General features: G+C 38.4%; 1 protein-coding gene across 16 annotated transcripts in view; it reads right to left on the reverse strand.

The window, feature by feature from the left end:
* The window catches only part of ERC2 (ELKS/RAB6-interacting/CAST family member 2), a 937,892-nt gene that overhangs the window by 453,394 nt on the left and 468,358 nt on the right, over positions 1-16,140 (reverse strand). For 12 of the 16 annotated variants that reach the window (XR_006715875.1, XR_006715877.1, XR_006715878.1 and 9 more), the window contains 2 exons: positions 13,211-13,404; positions 7,145-7,156 (listed from right to left, as the gene is read on the reverse strand). Coding sequence is in view for 12 of the 16 variants with exons in the window: in XM_045493240.1 (XP_045349196.1) it covers positions 7,145-7,156; positions 13,211-13,404 (206 nt within the window). In the remaining 4 variants the exon portion in view is untranslated. The remainder of the gene's footprint in view (positions 1-7,144; positions 7,157-13,210; positions 13,405-16,140) is intronic. The other 4 variants (XM_045493241.1, XM_045493237.1, XM_045493235.1 and 1 more) reach the window with 1 other exon arrangement.

Consider the following 16,140-nt stretch of genomic DNA (forward strand, 5'->3'; position numbering starts at 1 on the left):
TGGGCAAGCTAAGAGTTAAAACATAAGTCTCACTGCTCTTGGATTGAAAAAAAAGCAACAAGAGAGTCTTCAAGAGGAAATTTCTTTCCATTCCCTGACTTGCTCTGTAATTTGTAGAATTAAAGTTTTTCTATAAAAATAATTCTACACAGTTCACTTTATTTTTGCAGGAGCTGTGAATTAGAAAAAAACAACAACTTTTTCCCATCCTCAATAAAATAGTTGCACCCAAAGCAAAATCAGCCAATTTCTGTCTTCCTATTCTGCTTTTCATATTTATTTACCTTGATATTATAATTAATCTTCAACTGTATAGTATTCATTAAATTTAGGGTAAAATTAAAAAGAGCAGCAAATATTAAAATTATAAGAATTCCTTACAAAGAAACTTCCAAAACCCTTGTTAGGTATATTAACAACAAGGTATTTTGTTCAGAGAAACATACACAGTACCCACTCATTTTTAAATAGGTTCCTCCAAAACGTAGGCTTCACAAAAATGTGAAATTATGCAGTGTGAAAATTCCAAGTACCTTTACCCAATACAGAAGAGAGTCCCAGTCACTAGTTGGATAGGTTTCCCTACAACGTGAGCTGGTATTGTGGGTAATGAAGTGATAGAATTCACATTTCATAAGAAAAGCCATATAAAGGAAATAGATATTATTTTTCTAGAAAGTGATTTATAATAATACTGAGAAACTATTTTTTTTAAAAATTCCTTCCCCTTCTCAACATTTACAGAAAGGGCTAACATATCTTGAGAGATTTACTATTTGCTGATATTCATCCATATGGTAGTACCAACCAAAAGTCAGGAGTATGGACAGAATGGGTGGGGAAGGGGGGGGAAGGTTTTGAAAAACCACAAAGGAATGGTTAACCCGACCAACTTGGCATCTCTTCTCCTGGGGCCGAGATTTACCAGGCCTACCCAGGACTATCCCTTGATTTTGCTGTTGTTGTCATTGTTTTAACAGATCTGCAAGTGCAAAATGGTTTTACTCATCTCCAAGGAACCTCAGAAACACACCGTACCACAAAGCATTTCAACTACAATGCAAATTGTGTTCCTTCAATCTTCTTCACATTCTAGAGAATACAGATAGAGAGCCAGAGCAGCCACTCAAGCAAAAGTTGAAAATTAAAAATAATATAGAGCATAAAGCCCTAGCTCTACAAATTGGAGCTGGCTCAGCAAAACATTAGCCATGGCAAGTCCTATCAAGGCCAGGTTGGAAAGGTGCAAGAACCAACCCCTGGCTACACCTCAAAAGTTCAAAAACATTTCCAAATATAGAACCCACTTTATGTTTTCAGGAGCTGTAAATCAAGGAAAACAACTTTTTCCATCCCCAATAAAATATTTGCACCCAAAGCAAAATCAACTGATTTCTGGCTTTCTACCAGTTCTGCTTGGGCATAAAATTTTCTGACACTTCACCAGAAATGTCAGCATTAGTATAAGGCAGCTAAAAGAGGGAAATAATTTTCTGACCTGTGGATAACCCCTTCAACCCCAACAGGAAAAGGAATTTAAAAAAAAACACCTGAAACCCAGTTTTTCCAGTTATTAGTATAAATGGGACAAACTATTTTTCTTAGTAGCCAAATCCTTCCTTATAGGAAGTGCTGGCCTTTGAATTCAGTGAGGGAAGGGGTCATGTCTGTTTTACTGCTATATTCCCATACCTCACTGACTCAAGGCAGAAGGATTTCAATGAATAGTCAAGAAAAGAGGGGAAGGAGAGGGAGGGAAAGAGAAAGAAGAGGAAAGGAAAAGAAAGGAAGATGGAAGGAGGGAACAAAAGACAGAAAGAAAGGGGTAAGAAGGGGAGCAGAGAGACAAGAAAGGAAGAAGGGAGAGATGAAGGAGTAGAGGAGGGAAAGAGAAAGGGAGAGAGGGAGGGAGAAAAAGATAAATTTAGAAGGAGATGTTTCCTCTTCTCCCTTTATTTGTGTCTTTACTTTCCTTGAACTTTCAAGCAACCAGCTTGATAGAAAACTAATCATATCTTTTCTGAGGGCTTCCTGTCTGAAGCAGTCAACACAGTCGACTCCACCTCCAGGAAGAGCCCACCAGCAACTCTCCATAGGGACCCAGTAGAGGGTATGAGGGGTGAGAGGGAGCGAAGCAAGTTACGATCTTCAACAGTCATTTATTCAACACACAGGAGTGTGATTGCCACTTCCAGTGTGTGCTACAACACCACGTGGAGCTGGAGATCCAGCCGGTGCTCAAGGAGGCCGCCATCTACTAGGAGACACAGTGCCTAATCCAAGGTAGGATATAACACAGGCCAGGAGAAAGGGTCAGATAAAGCTCAGGAGGTCAAGGCAGGGAGAAACTGCTTCTGCTTCAGGGGCTCAGGGAAGGTTGGACAGGTGATACCTGATAGGGCCATGAAGAGGCAGGATTTTTACAGAAGAAACCAGCCCAAGGAGGGGGAAGAGGTGGAGGGGGAGGGAGGCAAGAATCACAGAGTGAAGAGAGAGGCTGTCTGCACAGCCAACAGGACAGTATTTCCCCAAGGTGTTTCATGTGGTCTATTCTATGAACCCCATATTTGGGAAACTGTGGATCCTACCCAATTGCACGGGAGTCCCTACTGCAGGCCTTCTCAATGATTTTAATGCAATTGAAGAAGTGGCAAAAGATTCCATTTGTAAATCAGAAAGGACCGGCTTTTGAGTGAAAAACCCCAATTTCTTCACTTACTAGCTTGTATTAACTTGAGAAAAATATTTAACTTTTATGAACTCCAGTTTCCTCTTCTCTAACATGAAAGAACAGACAGTCCCAACCTCATACAGTTGCTATAAGTAAATACTACAAAAAAAGTTATTAATTCAGTGCTGGCACTTAATGTCCAATATTGTTACTGCTGCTGTTACTTCTACTTCTGTTATTTCTATTATTATTAATATCAATGTGCATCACGAATATAAAAATGAATGTAATATACATCATCATTTCTAACTTTTTTTTTTTAATGTTTATAGAGACACAGAGCACGAGAGGTGGAGGGGCAGAGAGACAAGGAGTCACAGAATCCGCAGCAGGCTCCAGGCTCTGAGCTGTCAGCACAGAGCCCGACGTGGGGCTAGAACTCACAGACTGTGAGATCATGACCTGGTCTGAAGTCGGATGCTTAACTGACTGAGCCACCCAGGCGCCCCAACACATCATCATTTCTTAAGCGATTTGGTCAGTTTTTCATCAGCTATCTTTTTTTACATTTATTTTGAAAGAGAGAGAGAGAAAGAGAGAGCATGAGCAGGGGAGGGGCAGAAACGGAGAGAGACAATCCCAAGCAGGCTCCACATCCAGCATGGAGCCTGACGCAGGGCCCAATTTCATGACCACAAGCTGATGACCTGAGCCCATATCAAGAGTCAGACATTCAGCCAATCGAGTTACCCAGGCGTCCCTTCATCAGCTGCTTTTTAGAAATGCCAGGCCAGCATATAGTGCCAGGCCTAGCACACAGTAGGTGCTCACTAGGTATCTGTGGAGAGAATGAGGTAAGAACTAGTGAAGAACAAACTGCAGGACAGCAGGGGATGCTCTAGGCAAGTTGTTTTTCATTATTTCTTTGGGTAACAGACCTCTGAGGTCCGGGAGCAATGACTTCATCCTTTGCTAGAAGAATGAGAGATTGAGAGTGCAGTACTGAGCTCTGGGGAAACATCACAAAGAGTTTATTTTGGTAGAAGTGTTTGAAGTGACTCTGTAACAATGAGCTCACGCCTGCTGCCAGGCGCCAGCCATCAGCTGGAGCCTGCTTGCCAGGGAGATGCACACAGCCTGTCACCAACAGTACCCCCACAGGATATGTGCAGGGAGGATCCCAGGAGACCCACTCAAAACACAGCTCCTTCCTCTCCAAGAAGGGATACTGAGGCACAAGCAAGGAAGCAGCTGACCCAAGATCCAAAGCAAACTGGAGGCTGGGAGAGCCCAGGAAAGCTCTGAGTCTTCTGGTTTTACTTGGTTGACTCTCTGGCAGGATTTAGAAGTGAATCCCAAAGGATATTGTTTCTTTTTTTTTGGTCAGTTGTTGCATACATTTATCTAGATAATGTCATCTGTCATAAGTCACACACTAATCTCACAAATAGTTCCTAGAAATGAGCAAACTTCAACATAAACTCTCCCCCAGAGTGCAATGCAGAGATCCTGTTAAATCTCTCCAGCTTCCCACTGGTTTGTGTGTAAAGAGATTCTTGACAGAAGTGGGAGTTTTCTGGAGTGAGAATCTGACCAGTTTGGAATATGACATTTGCATTTTACCAAACCAGATACTTATTATCTGTCCACCTGAATTCAAGCAGGACAGTCTGTATAGAGTTTGAAAAGGAAGTGAGGCCATTTTAAATAGTAGTTGGAGGGGAAGATTTCCCATGGTGTCCAGAGCACAGAAAAAGAGACCCAACAGTGAGTCAAGTTTTCAAACTTCAGATTGGGAGGTAGGGAGGTGCAGGGCAGACTACAAACTTCTATGGTAAGAAAGACCACACATTAAAAAAAAAATGTGAGGGGCGCCTGGGTGGCTTGGTCGGTTAAGCGTCCGACTTCGGCTCAGGTCATGATCTCACGGTCCCTGAGTTCGAGCCCCGCATCGGGCTCTGTGCTGACAGTTCAGAGCCTGGAGCCTGTTTCAGATTCTGTGTCTCCCTCTCTCTCTGCCCCTCCCCTGTTCATGCTCTGTCTCTCTCTGTCTCAAAAAATAAATAAAAAACATTAACAAAAATGTGATATGTATATACACACATATGTGTATGCATACATACACAAATATATGTATCTCAATTATAAGTCATATAAAGAAAGTACGCTAGCCAGAGGTCCTGTATTCAATTCAATTGTTACATTTCATTTTTTTCCCTTAACTATTTTTTTCCTTTTTCAAGCTTTTATTAAATTCCACTTAGTTAAAATAGTGTAATATTAGTTTCAGGTGTAAAATTTAGTGATTCACACTTATATACACTACTCAGTGCTCATTACAGCAAGTGCCCTCCTTAATACCCATCACCCATTTAACCCATCCCTCACCCATTTCCCCTCCAGAATTGTTACATTTCATTTTATTTTAACTGGTAAACTTGGAGTGATTGGGGCAGGGGGGAGCACAGTTAACTCTGGAAACTTGTCAAAGCTCAAGAAAGCTTCCAAGACCTATAGACATTTTTGTTTCCAGGAAAGCAGGGCTGCCCAATTTCTCTTACACTAAAAATATAACAAGAGACTGTTTACAATGATTGCACATTTTCTCCATTGTGTGCTTATGGGGCAAGAGGTTAAATGATATTGAAATGATCTGAATCTTGATTTGCCCATATAGTTCACACAACGGACCTGGCCTGAACATTTTACCAAAACCAATCAACACACCAAGCCCCCTGTAGATAGACCCCTTGTCACCCACAACCTCTCCCAGCCCTAATCCTGTATCTTCTCTTCTGAGAGCCAGAGTTCATGTTCATTCACCATGAATGAGGAAAAAACTAAGTACTACACCATACAGTCCCCGACATATAAGACATAGTAGAATGCCTGTGGACAACATCTGAAGACCCTGGCAGGGAACATGAGGTGTGAGAGAAAAAGGGGTTCCTGGTCTCAAGGGCTTCAATATCAACAGGTGCAGATTAGGAGGAGCAGAGCGAAGGCAAAAGGAAAAAGAAAACAAAAAACATACGCAAGGACAAAGGCTAAAAAGCTTCATTAAAAGAGCGGATCCAAAACTTGGAGGAAAGGTTTGGATGCCATGTGGCCAAGCTCCTCCTCTCTTTCATTATTAGGTCTCTCTCTGCATATAGGGGCACCAGAAAGTTAATGAACTGTCATTAGCTTTTGGATGAGAGCAGTTCTGTAGGACCATGCTTTTAACCTCTGTTTAGATCTCTCGTGAACTCTTGAGAATGGGCTTTGTTCAGTGTGTTGAAGTTCAAGGCAGTTCCTGTGGGACACCCAGTGTGGTATGTGGGAATAGCAGAGATGTAGTTTCATTTTCAAGGTCTATGAGCCACATGGATTGGGAGCAGACAGTGGGACAAAACTGGTGTGTAGGCAGGAGGCCTCATTTTGAAATCACTTGCTGTTAGCATAAATGTATTGGTCTGGTGGCTTAGGTGATAAGCACTGGACAGAATAAATAGGCGCAGACACTAAATAAAGAGAAGAAAATAGTATCGCTTGCCTCTCAAAAGAACAACCACATTGGCTATCAATTTGAGTCTTTTTCTTCCAAGTTTTGGTAGTTCAAAACATACAGCAAGTACCTTTTGGTAAATTCATTGACTGAAGAAATCAATAGATATTACTGCATATTATTGTAAAGAGAAGCCTTGCTTGACTTAAAGGAGAACAAATTACTGACTTGGACCCCTATCTTAGAGGAATCAAATCTGGGATGTGTTTCTAAAGCAAAACATTCAGTTTGCTTCTTAATATTGGGGTGTACATAGTCAACATGGAATCGAGTTTTATATTTGGTTCCATATGCTATGCCCTAGGTAATTAAAGTATGTCTTATGGCTAATAAAAATGAAGTAAAAAAGTCAAAAACCAAAACAATGACAGGAAATAACATGTGTGTACAATATGTTACCAACACACTGATAATTTTCAAAAGTGACTTTTAAAAAAGTATCATAAATCTTTCAAAACATAGTGATTTATTAAGCAAAAAGTCTGAGTGGTTTGCACTATTAAATTCAGCTTTTGAGTTGCTGTGTCACAGGCAAATCTTTTGTTCTCCTAGGTTAAATTTAGCATCCTGCATTTTGCTTTTTCCACTGCAACATGTTTTATCATCATGCAATCAATTTTCTGAGCTGCTCAGGAGAAACGCACTAGGGAGTTTTCACTCTGATTTCTCTTACTGATTGTATAATCCAGAAATCAAATGTATCAAATAATCCTACAGTGATTTATTTCCATCTTCTTCTTTGCCCTTTCCCACCTATACAGCTTTCTCATAAAAATAAACCATCCCTAGGCATGGGATGAAATGGGGAAAAAAAATGTGGTGGCCAGAGGAAAACCATTTCAGAAATGTGTTTGTTAAACAAGTGCAAGCAATAAATTGAGCTTAGGGGGGGAAAGGCAGTTAGAAGAAAAACTCAAAGTACTGACCTGAGAGTCAAGCTGATTGGAGCAAGGGTGAAAGCAGCAATTTGGAGGATAAGCAGAAAGGAAAAGGGATAGCAAAAGAGAATAAAAGGAAGGAAATGCATTAGTTTTAAACATACAGCCAACAGATGTTATATTAGCAGGTTTTATAACCAAATGAAGGCAATAAAGCAACTTTTATCTGATATTACCTCAAAAAGCCCTGGGCACACACTGTAAGCTGTTCTATTAAATATTATACATAAGAAACCAGTACCTGCTCTCATATGCATAATCACTGTAAGCACTGGTGTGAACCAGAGGTGTACTCCAGCAACCCAAGAGCTGGAATTTGCCCTTTTCTGGTGGTTTATTCATTGGGAAAGTTCCTATCTATGTGCATATAAAATTTTATTATTTTATAAACTTAAATGGAGGTTACTAAGGTATTAGAGCTGGTGGTAAGGACTGATGTCAGAAAAGATTTTATTTGAACCAGTAACCATCTTATAAGATATTCTTCCTTCCTCCTTGAAAGACAAAAGGGGCTGGGCAATTTGGCTTTCTGTTCAAAGATTTCCATTTTCGATGCTCACAAAGCACGGCACCTAGCAATGATCAAAGACACTGTGAGAAGGGCTTCAGGTGAGGTGTTGCCCTCCTATCAACCTCCCAAAAAAGGACAGAGCAACTTACAAAGCTGAGAGTAATTTTTTTCAGTTGTGAAAATGACGATCATACTTCATCACTGAAAATATCCAGATGCGTGATAACTTATTTGTACAAAAATATTTAACATGCCCTTCTAAGAAGTCAAAACAATAAAGTCCAAGATCAAGCAAAAATTAAAAGAAAAAAAAAGTCATGATCCTCTTCAGGCTACTACAGGAGCATATAGTGGACATTCATTTTGTTAACCTATATAATGCTCTTTGTAAAAAACAAAGTGGATATACAAACAGGTTACCAGCTATCTATCAATGGGACTCCCACCATTCCATACTATTAAGAAGTAATTTTAAGCATTTCACAGAGAAAGGAAAAATAAATCATCCGGAGAAAGCTTAAATAAGAACATTTCAAATGAAAACAATGTTGACCATGATGATAAAACTCAAAAAGAAAATTCAAGATTAAACACATGGTGAAAGCATTGATTCAATAATCCCTCATATTTGAAGTCCCTTTGCAGAGTGTTTCATGATCATGAACACACAACTGATCAAAAATAAGTTAGATCAGGCCATGATCAGAGTGGGGACACTGGCCCCAGCTGTTCCTTCAAATCCTTCTTGATCAGAGAGGTATATCAAACTATGATCCATGGCCAAGCTTTAGAGAATCCTAAATTGAAACAGTAAGCAAATATTTAAGATTAGTTGCCTTTTCCAAGGGTTCCTAGTTTTCATCAAATTCCCAAAGGCATCCATAATATCCATTACCTTTCCCCAAGGGTTGCTAGGGATGTTGCAAAACCATCAGCCACTTGTTTCATTGAAAGGTCTTTAAACACTTTAACAAACATAAATAAAAATCTCTCAGAAAGAAGAGTTTATATCAAAACAAACAGAACTAGTATCAGGTTTCTCTGACATATCTTGAGACTTCTAGAACACAGTATCATCATTTTTTTTTTAAGTAAAGCTTCAGTCTACATTTTGTAAAACCTGTTAGGAAAGGCATCAGAGAAATTATGTCAACACATTATTGAACAAATTCAGAAGGAAAAATCATAGTCTGTTTCTCAACCTTAGATAAGGTGCTTTTAGGCATCTGAAATGATTTCTCAAATGTCTGAATGTCTGATGACATTATGTCTTGATCCAGTTAATTAAGTGCTACCTGTTTTCTATTCCAATGTTATTATGTCTTAGGAGTAGAACACTGAAGGACCCACTCTCCTCTCCACAGTGGGGAGGGATGCGATTGAGGGCTTGATTTGGGAATTCCCTGTCTTCTAGACATATACCAACAACCCCCCCTTAACATATTTAAGATAATTACATGAAAGGTTACCTGACCAATTCCTTCCCATGGGTGAGATGTCAGAAATCCAGTAGCAGCTGGACTTGTTTGACAAGAGCTCTATTAACCTCTCTCTTTTCCCTAAGGCAGAATTAATTCTGAAACTCTAAACTCAGAGCCCTTGATGGGCACTGACACAGAAAGACCACATATTTCACTCCCTCTAATGTTTAATTGCCTATCTGATCATATAGCATACGTGGTATCTAGCACTGGTGATCAAATAAAGACTTCGACCTGATTTGGACCAACCCTCAGAGATATGCTCAAAGTCCTTCACCCACGGGTGTCAAACTTCCCCAGAGTCCCCTGCTGTCCAAGGCAGAAGCTCCCTGCTGAGCCATCAGCATCAAGTGCAAGACTTTATAAGAAAGACTGCACATGGGGATCACACTGTACAATATGCATTTTGAAAAGCAAAATTTTCAATGGCTGATGAAAACCATCATTCATGTGGAATTTAAGAGGTAAATGCATCCATGTAAGGGCCAGGCAGATGCTATTTTGAATATATACATTGTGGAGAAAATAAAAAATGGGAAGATTATCAGAGTAGAAAACAAACAAGAATTGCCCTCTAAGAGAGAAGTAGGCCAGTGTCCGTGTCATTTGAGTTATATTATTACTAACCCTGAACCTTTTGTTGCACATGACTGAAGTTCTGGAATATTTTAACATTTGCTGCCTTTAAAAAGAAGTCTTTTCACTCTGGTAGGTCACATTACAGACCAGAGACCACAAATTTATTTCAAGTTCAATTTTTTGGTTTTCAAAATCACAAACTTAATTGCAAACACTCCTCCATGACTCCAAAATGGAGATATATGTCACATTGCTAAGAAATCTTTAGTTCCCAACAATATGAGGTAGGAATTTTGTAGTTTAAGCCAGAAAATGGAGACACTGCCCAATTTCAAAAGGGCTGCCTGACAAACGAGGAAGATGTTTTGGTCAGAATACACATGTAGCTCAGCAGATAACACTTCAGAAAGGCAGGCCAAGGCTGAGCTCTCCTTTTCCCAAGAAACTTTCCCTCTTGCTCTCTACCCCCACCTCCTTTAGGGCCTGGGTTGGGGCTGGAGCTCAGACATTTCCCAGACTATGTTCTGCTGCTGGACCCAAGATACAGGCAGGCAGAGAACTGGGACAGACTCAAGTCCCACCACACGTTTAATGAATTACAGTGCTTGGGAGGCGTCAGCTTTAAGGAAAGGCAAAGACAGAGATAAAGAAAATGTGCAGAAAGTACATAAAGATAAATGCCTATAAAATCACTGTTGTTTTAATGCATTCCATATTGAGGATATTAAAATGTGAATATTTTTGATGATTTAATGGCACTAGTGTCCAGCTAAGACCTGTTTGTCCAACTAAGACAATGCTATTTTTATACAAATATTTATAGTAGCTGATCCTGATTTTTCAGTTACAGTTCTAGGGAGCTGGGTTAGTACAGAAAAATGCCTTCAAAATGTGGAGCCCATCACTTGCTTCCATGAAAGCTAATAAAGATGAGACAGATCTCCTGTGGCCCAGCAGCGATGCCTCTCTGCCAGTTGTGTGACTATTTAGTGCTACTGGACTAACTTCTTCCTTCTAGCTCCCTGGTAGATTGGATTATTCTCAGTCACTCACCTGTCAGACCTGGGTTCAAATTTCAACTTTCATTCTTATAAACTCTGAAATTTTAGAAAGTTACTTAATCTGTATAAGTCATAGTTTTCTCATCTATAAAATGAAGATAATGATACTTTCTGTGTTGTAAGATTAAATGGTATAAAGTATTGCAGGTCAAGTGCCTAGGAAAGTGCCTGATATACATTGTGAGCATAAAATATACATAATATTACTATTATTATTTATTATTATTATTATCTAGGGGATAGATAATATTATTAATATTATCTAGCGGATAGATAATATTACACCTTTCAAAGACTCACAGATTCTCAGAATAATAAGACTAGGAGTCAGGAAACATACATTACAGTTTTGCCTTTTTCTGACCACAGGACCAATCTCCAGAAGGTAATTCAACCTTACAGGGTCTCAGTTTCCTCACCAATAAAAGAGATGTGATCATAACTTCCCTGTGACTTTACATTAGCTTTTTAAGGAAAGTTTTGGTACTAATGTATAATTCCAAGGTAGCCATGTAGATACATCTAAAATTAACAGTGATGGGGTGCCTGGGTGGCTCAGTCAGTTAAGCATCTGACTTTGGCTCAGGCCATGATCTTGCAGCTCATGAGTTCAAGCCCCACATAGGGCTCTGTGCTGACAGCTCAGAGCCTGGAACCTGCTTTGGATTCTGAGTCTCCCTCTCTCTCTGCCCCTCCCCTGCTCACTCGCTCGCTCTCTCTCTGTCAAAAATAAATAAACATTTAAAAAAATTTAATTAATAATAAATTAAATTAAATTAAATTAAAAAGTGTTTTTAGGAACCAATAGACTGAGAGAACATTCCCATATCTTAAAATTAAAATTAAGCCCTTAAGGATTTTAATTTGTATGCTTAGTCAGGAAAAGAAATTCTTGATTTAATCGCTAAAATTGGTCACACTATATAAAATTCTGATTATCATTGAACTAATACTAAGATTTTAAGTGAAATACTAATTGACTTGGAATCTGAATACATTAAATTCTATGTTTGAAAATGTTGAAAATTTGAGAATTAACCTATCCATTTAATACATGGCCACTTAACCTTGAGTATTTACTTGTTTTAGCATTCAACTATTCTAATAATAGAACTGTTGCACCAGGACCTGGCACCTGAAAAGTATGATATATTTTAAGAGATTGTTAGAGATTCATTTCTTTTTTTTTTTTTTTTCAACGTTTATTTATTTTTGGGACAGAGAGAGACAGAGCATGAACGGGGCAGGGGCAGAGAGAGAGGGAGACACAGAATCGGAAACAGGCTCCAGGCTCCGAGCCATCAGCCCAGAGCCCGATGCGGGGCTCGAACTCACAGACCGCGAGATCGTGACCTGGCTGAAGTCAGACGCTTAACCGACTGTGCCACCCAGGCGCCCCTAGAGATTCATTTCTAACAAGATTTAAGGTGCACAGCTGGCACGAAGCAGAGGCAAAATTTGAACCCAGGTCTTTTTGTCAGTACAGCCCGTGAGCTTTCCACAAGGCCATAGGGAGCTATTCTGCACGTCTTGACGTCCTTTCAGGCCTCACAAGTGTCTTGATCAGAGCTGGCAAACATTCACTGATTTATTTAAAATTTGTTGATCTCTTCCATATGGACTGAATCTAGGAAAGACAAATTCTGCCTTATTGCTGAACCAGTAAGAAATCCTCAGAGGTAATGGAGTTACGTAAGATTATTCAGAAATTCTTTCCTTATATAAAATATAGGAAAAAGCATTGATAGAAAGCTTATTTTTAGAGTCTATCCTATACCTAAATACAATATGGATATGATTTATCTGAAAATCTAAATGTTCTGGAATTCTGATACAACCATCTTTGTTTTTAGACAGAATCTGCTATCAGGTAGACCTGCCTTAGATCCTATTCAAACATATTTATTTAACAAATGCTATAAGGTCCTCTTACAAGATACATCCCAAGATGAATGTGTTGTGGTGTGCCAAAAGACATCCAAAGGATGCAAGCTCCTTTCCCTTTCTCCTATCTTGAATGAATTTCCAAATATATTCTTCCATATTCTTTGCCTGAAACAAACCTAAACCACAAATGCTTGTCTTTTATGGGAAAACAGCAACAACAACCACTACTAAGGTTTCAAGTAGTCATAGCCTCAATTTTTCACACACTTTGCTGTCCCAAATGTGAAATCAGGACATCACTCAAGAAACTTGGCCATTTCTTTCTTAAACACTTAAGAAGTACATAAGCACTCAAAAGATAAGCCAGTTGGTTTCTTGAATGTCCTAGAGAAACACATCATCCCTAACAGGCCCCATTCTTTGTTTCCAACTTGAAATAGGAATGCGCATTCCAAATCCCCCACCACCTGCGATGGGCAACTTAAGCCCATGTTCACTCATTGCTGACAATTCATAACATGACTGCAGAACTTACCTCTCAAGTTCTGCAATCTTCTTGTCCTTGTCATTCTTTTCATTCTCCACCTCCTTGAGGATCTCCAGCAACCGGTCGACTTCCGCTTGGGCCTTGCCACACTCATCACGGTAGTAAGATGCCTCTTTATCAAGTTGTTTTATCCGGTCTGCAAACTCAGGGTTCATCCTGGAGTCATCTTCAATATTATGAGCCTTCAACATTATATTTTTAAAGAATGTAGTTAAGACAACAATTTAGAACAATAGGTAGTGCAGTCACCAATGGCCCAGAAATTATCTTTGGAGAAAAAATAATAACCATCAAGAATTATGGGTATACTGTCAGTTAAAAGGCAAAATGGAAAATCCTACATTTCAGCTCCCTTGGAACAATGCTGATTTTAAATTATATTACAGTTTCACAGGGAAGTTTCTTTTATTGTTAATATTTTGTTGCATTAAATGTTACTACTTTTGGGGTATTTTTCCCCCACCAAAAAATGGGGGATGGTTGGGAGTAGAGACTGTGACATCTTTATTCCTGACGCTTTGGCAAGCAGAACGAAGACAATTCGACTCCTCACAGTTAAGGAGGAGATTCATACCAACAGCTTCCTTTTCCAGTAGAGAAACTGAGATAAAACAATATTAAATTATTTTTCCAAGAACCAGCAAGGGTATATGTAAAGCCCGGTAACATATAAGAGACTGGTTGACTGTTCATTGAACACTTCATCCCACTGAGAGATTTCAGCAGAAGATGTAGGTTGAAAGACAGACTTGCAAGTGAGGAAGGGCTTTCCAGCTAACAGTCATACCCATAAATTCTTGTTCTCTTGATGAAATTTAACCTTAACCAGGAGGAGGATGAGCTAATTCATGAACAAGCACACAGACAAGAATCTGCAAACACATGCATGGGTGGGTGGCAGCTTCACACACAAAAACATACACAGGCAACAACACAGCAACAACACTGCAGAATAATTTGCAGCCAAAGTATTTGTGGTTTTGTGTGTCTGAAAGTGTGTTATGGCTTTTTTTTTCCCAAAATAAACTTTTGGCTGAAATATTCTCAGACAGATGGAAAGAACACTGCACTGCAATGTTTTGCCTACCCCTTGTTTCCCATTATTCCTAATTGACTTCTTCAAAGAGTAGGCAGGGAAAAAACAAGTAGTTTAACAACAGTGCACATTCAACAGAGAAAGTTCTGAGAAGTCATATATGTATGTATCTCCAAAATCCATGTGTGAAATAATACAATGTTAACAATTTATTAGGACTTAAGTTGTTCTGCTGTCTTGCTATATAGAACAGATGTTCATCGTGTTTTTATAACTTTTTTTTTTTAATTTCAGGGAAAAAACAAGGCAAGCAAGCTACAGCTACTGTGGGGTTAAATGAATCATGCATGGTTAGAAAAATTAACACTAACACTGCTATTACAAGGTTGACAGTTTTTTTGCAATGATTTAGTTGAAATAAATTAAAAAAATTAGTATAAAAAGAAATTTCTTATTTATGACAAAATCATTTTTAGAATAATATTCTTGCATGTAACATATTATTTAAGCATGAGGATAGGAAAATATAATTTGCTTTCATGTTCTTTAATCTAAGATTTCCTTACTCAACACATAAACTCAACTATGCAAAAGAACTTGGAAAAATTTATCAGTTCAACATACTACTATCAGGTACTGGTTTATTCCCTTTTACCAACACTTCTCAGAAAACATTTATTTTTGTTTACTTAGTATATGCATTAGGTTTTATTCTAATAGATTACTGAGCTTTTTCAGTATAATTTAAATAATCTGAAAGAGAATCCTGAGCTAATATGCCTTTAGAAGTTTATTCACCTAACAATTTTATTTTAAATTGAAGTAATGAATATTTAAATTTGTTAATCTCCACTTTTAAAATACAGAGTAGACACTCTATTTTAAAAGAAAATAACTATTTCATATACCTACTTCTATTTGTGATAACAATCAACTCATTTCTCTTATATCAGAAAAGCACTTAAAATATAAAATTTTAAAAACTGCTAAGAAAAAGAAAACAAAATATTCATGTTAATTCTCTTCCACTTTTATGCTATGTTACCATTATTTTATGGCAGCTAGAAAGCTTCTCATGACATTTTTCTCAAACTACCCAACCAATAATATTAAGATCTTTAAAAAAAGGACTCATGAACTGAGTAATAAGAAGCTAGAACATAAGAAATTTAAATAGGTTTTGATTGTGTGTTTCTGATTTAAGATTCCCTCTTGACTCTAATTTAAAGATTCGCAAAGAGCTAGCAGTTCAGTTAGCCACTGTGCTTTATTTTGGTTGTTTTTATTCTTATGATTATTATTATCATTACTTTTAATAAATGGGTACAGGATTACTAGTTGCAAGACCTAGATTCTAAATTTAGCCCTGTCTTATGACTACTATGGACAAAGGGGTTAGCCTCTCCAAGGACAGCAAAAACTACCAAATAACAAACATAGGGAAGGTATTATTCATTTGTATTCTTATTATGAGTATTACTTTACCATATGCATCCCATTGGTATGGCTTGTTATACAGCTAAGTTCATGGGTTTATTTAGTTTTTCTTCCAGATACTACATACACCTTAGAGAAGCCTCCTGCTAGGCTTACAGAAAAAGCAGTCTGCTGGTGGATGGGTATCTGAACACATTCCTTCTTTTAGCTCTGTGAAGAGAAGATAATCTAAGGCCCGCTTTCGACACCAGGTGAAATTAGGTGGGTTGGTATTCTTTTCAACCCAACAAATGAATACTGTTAAAGGATTCATGGGATGTTTCGAAGTACAGAAAGCCTAGCAAAAGACATACCTCAATCTAGGCCACTGTTGGCCTCAAGTGATACTAAAATTAGATCATGTTATTAAAAGAGATCATAGTCAAGTTTACAGTTAGCCTGGTAT

This window comes from Leopardus geoffroyi, chromosome A2 (assembly GCF_018350155.1).
Source record: "Leopardus geoffroyi isolate Oge1 chromosome A2, O.geoffroyi_Oge1_pat1.0, whole genome shotgun sequence".
Classification (NCBI taxonomy): Eukaryota; Metazoa; Chordata; class Mammalia; order Carnivora; family Felidae; genus Leopardus; species Leopardus geoffroyi.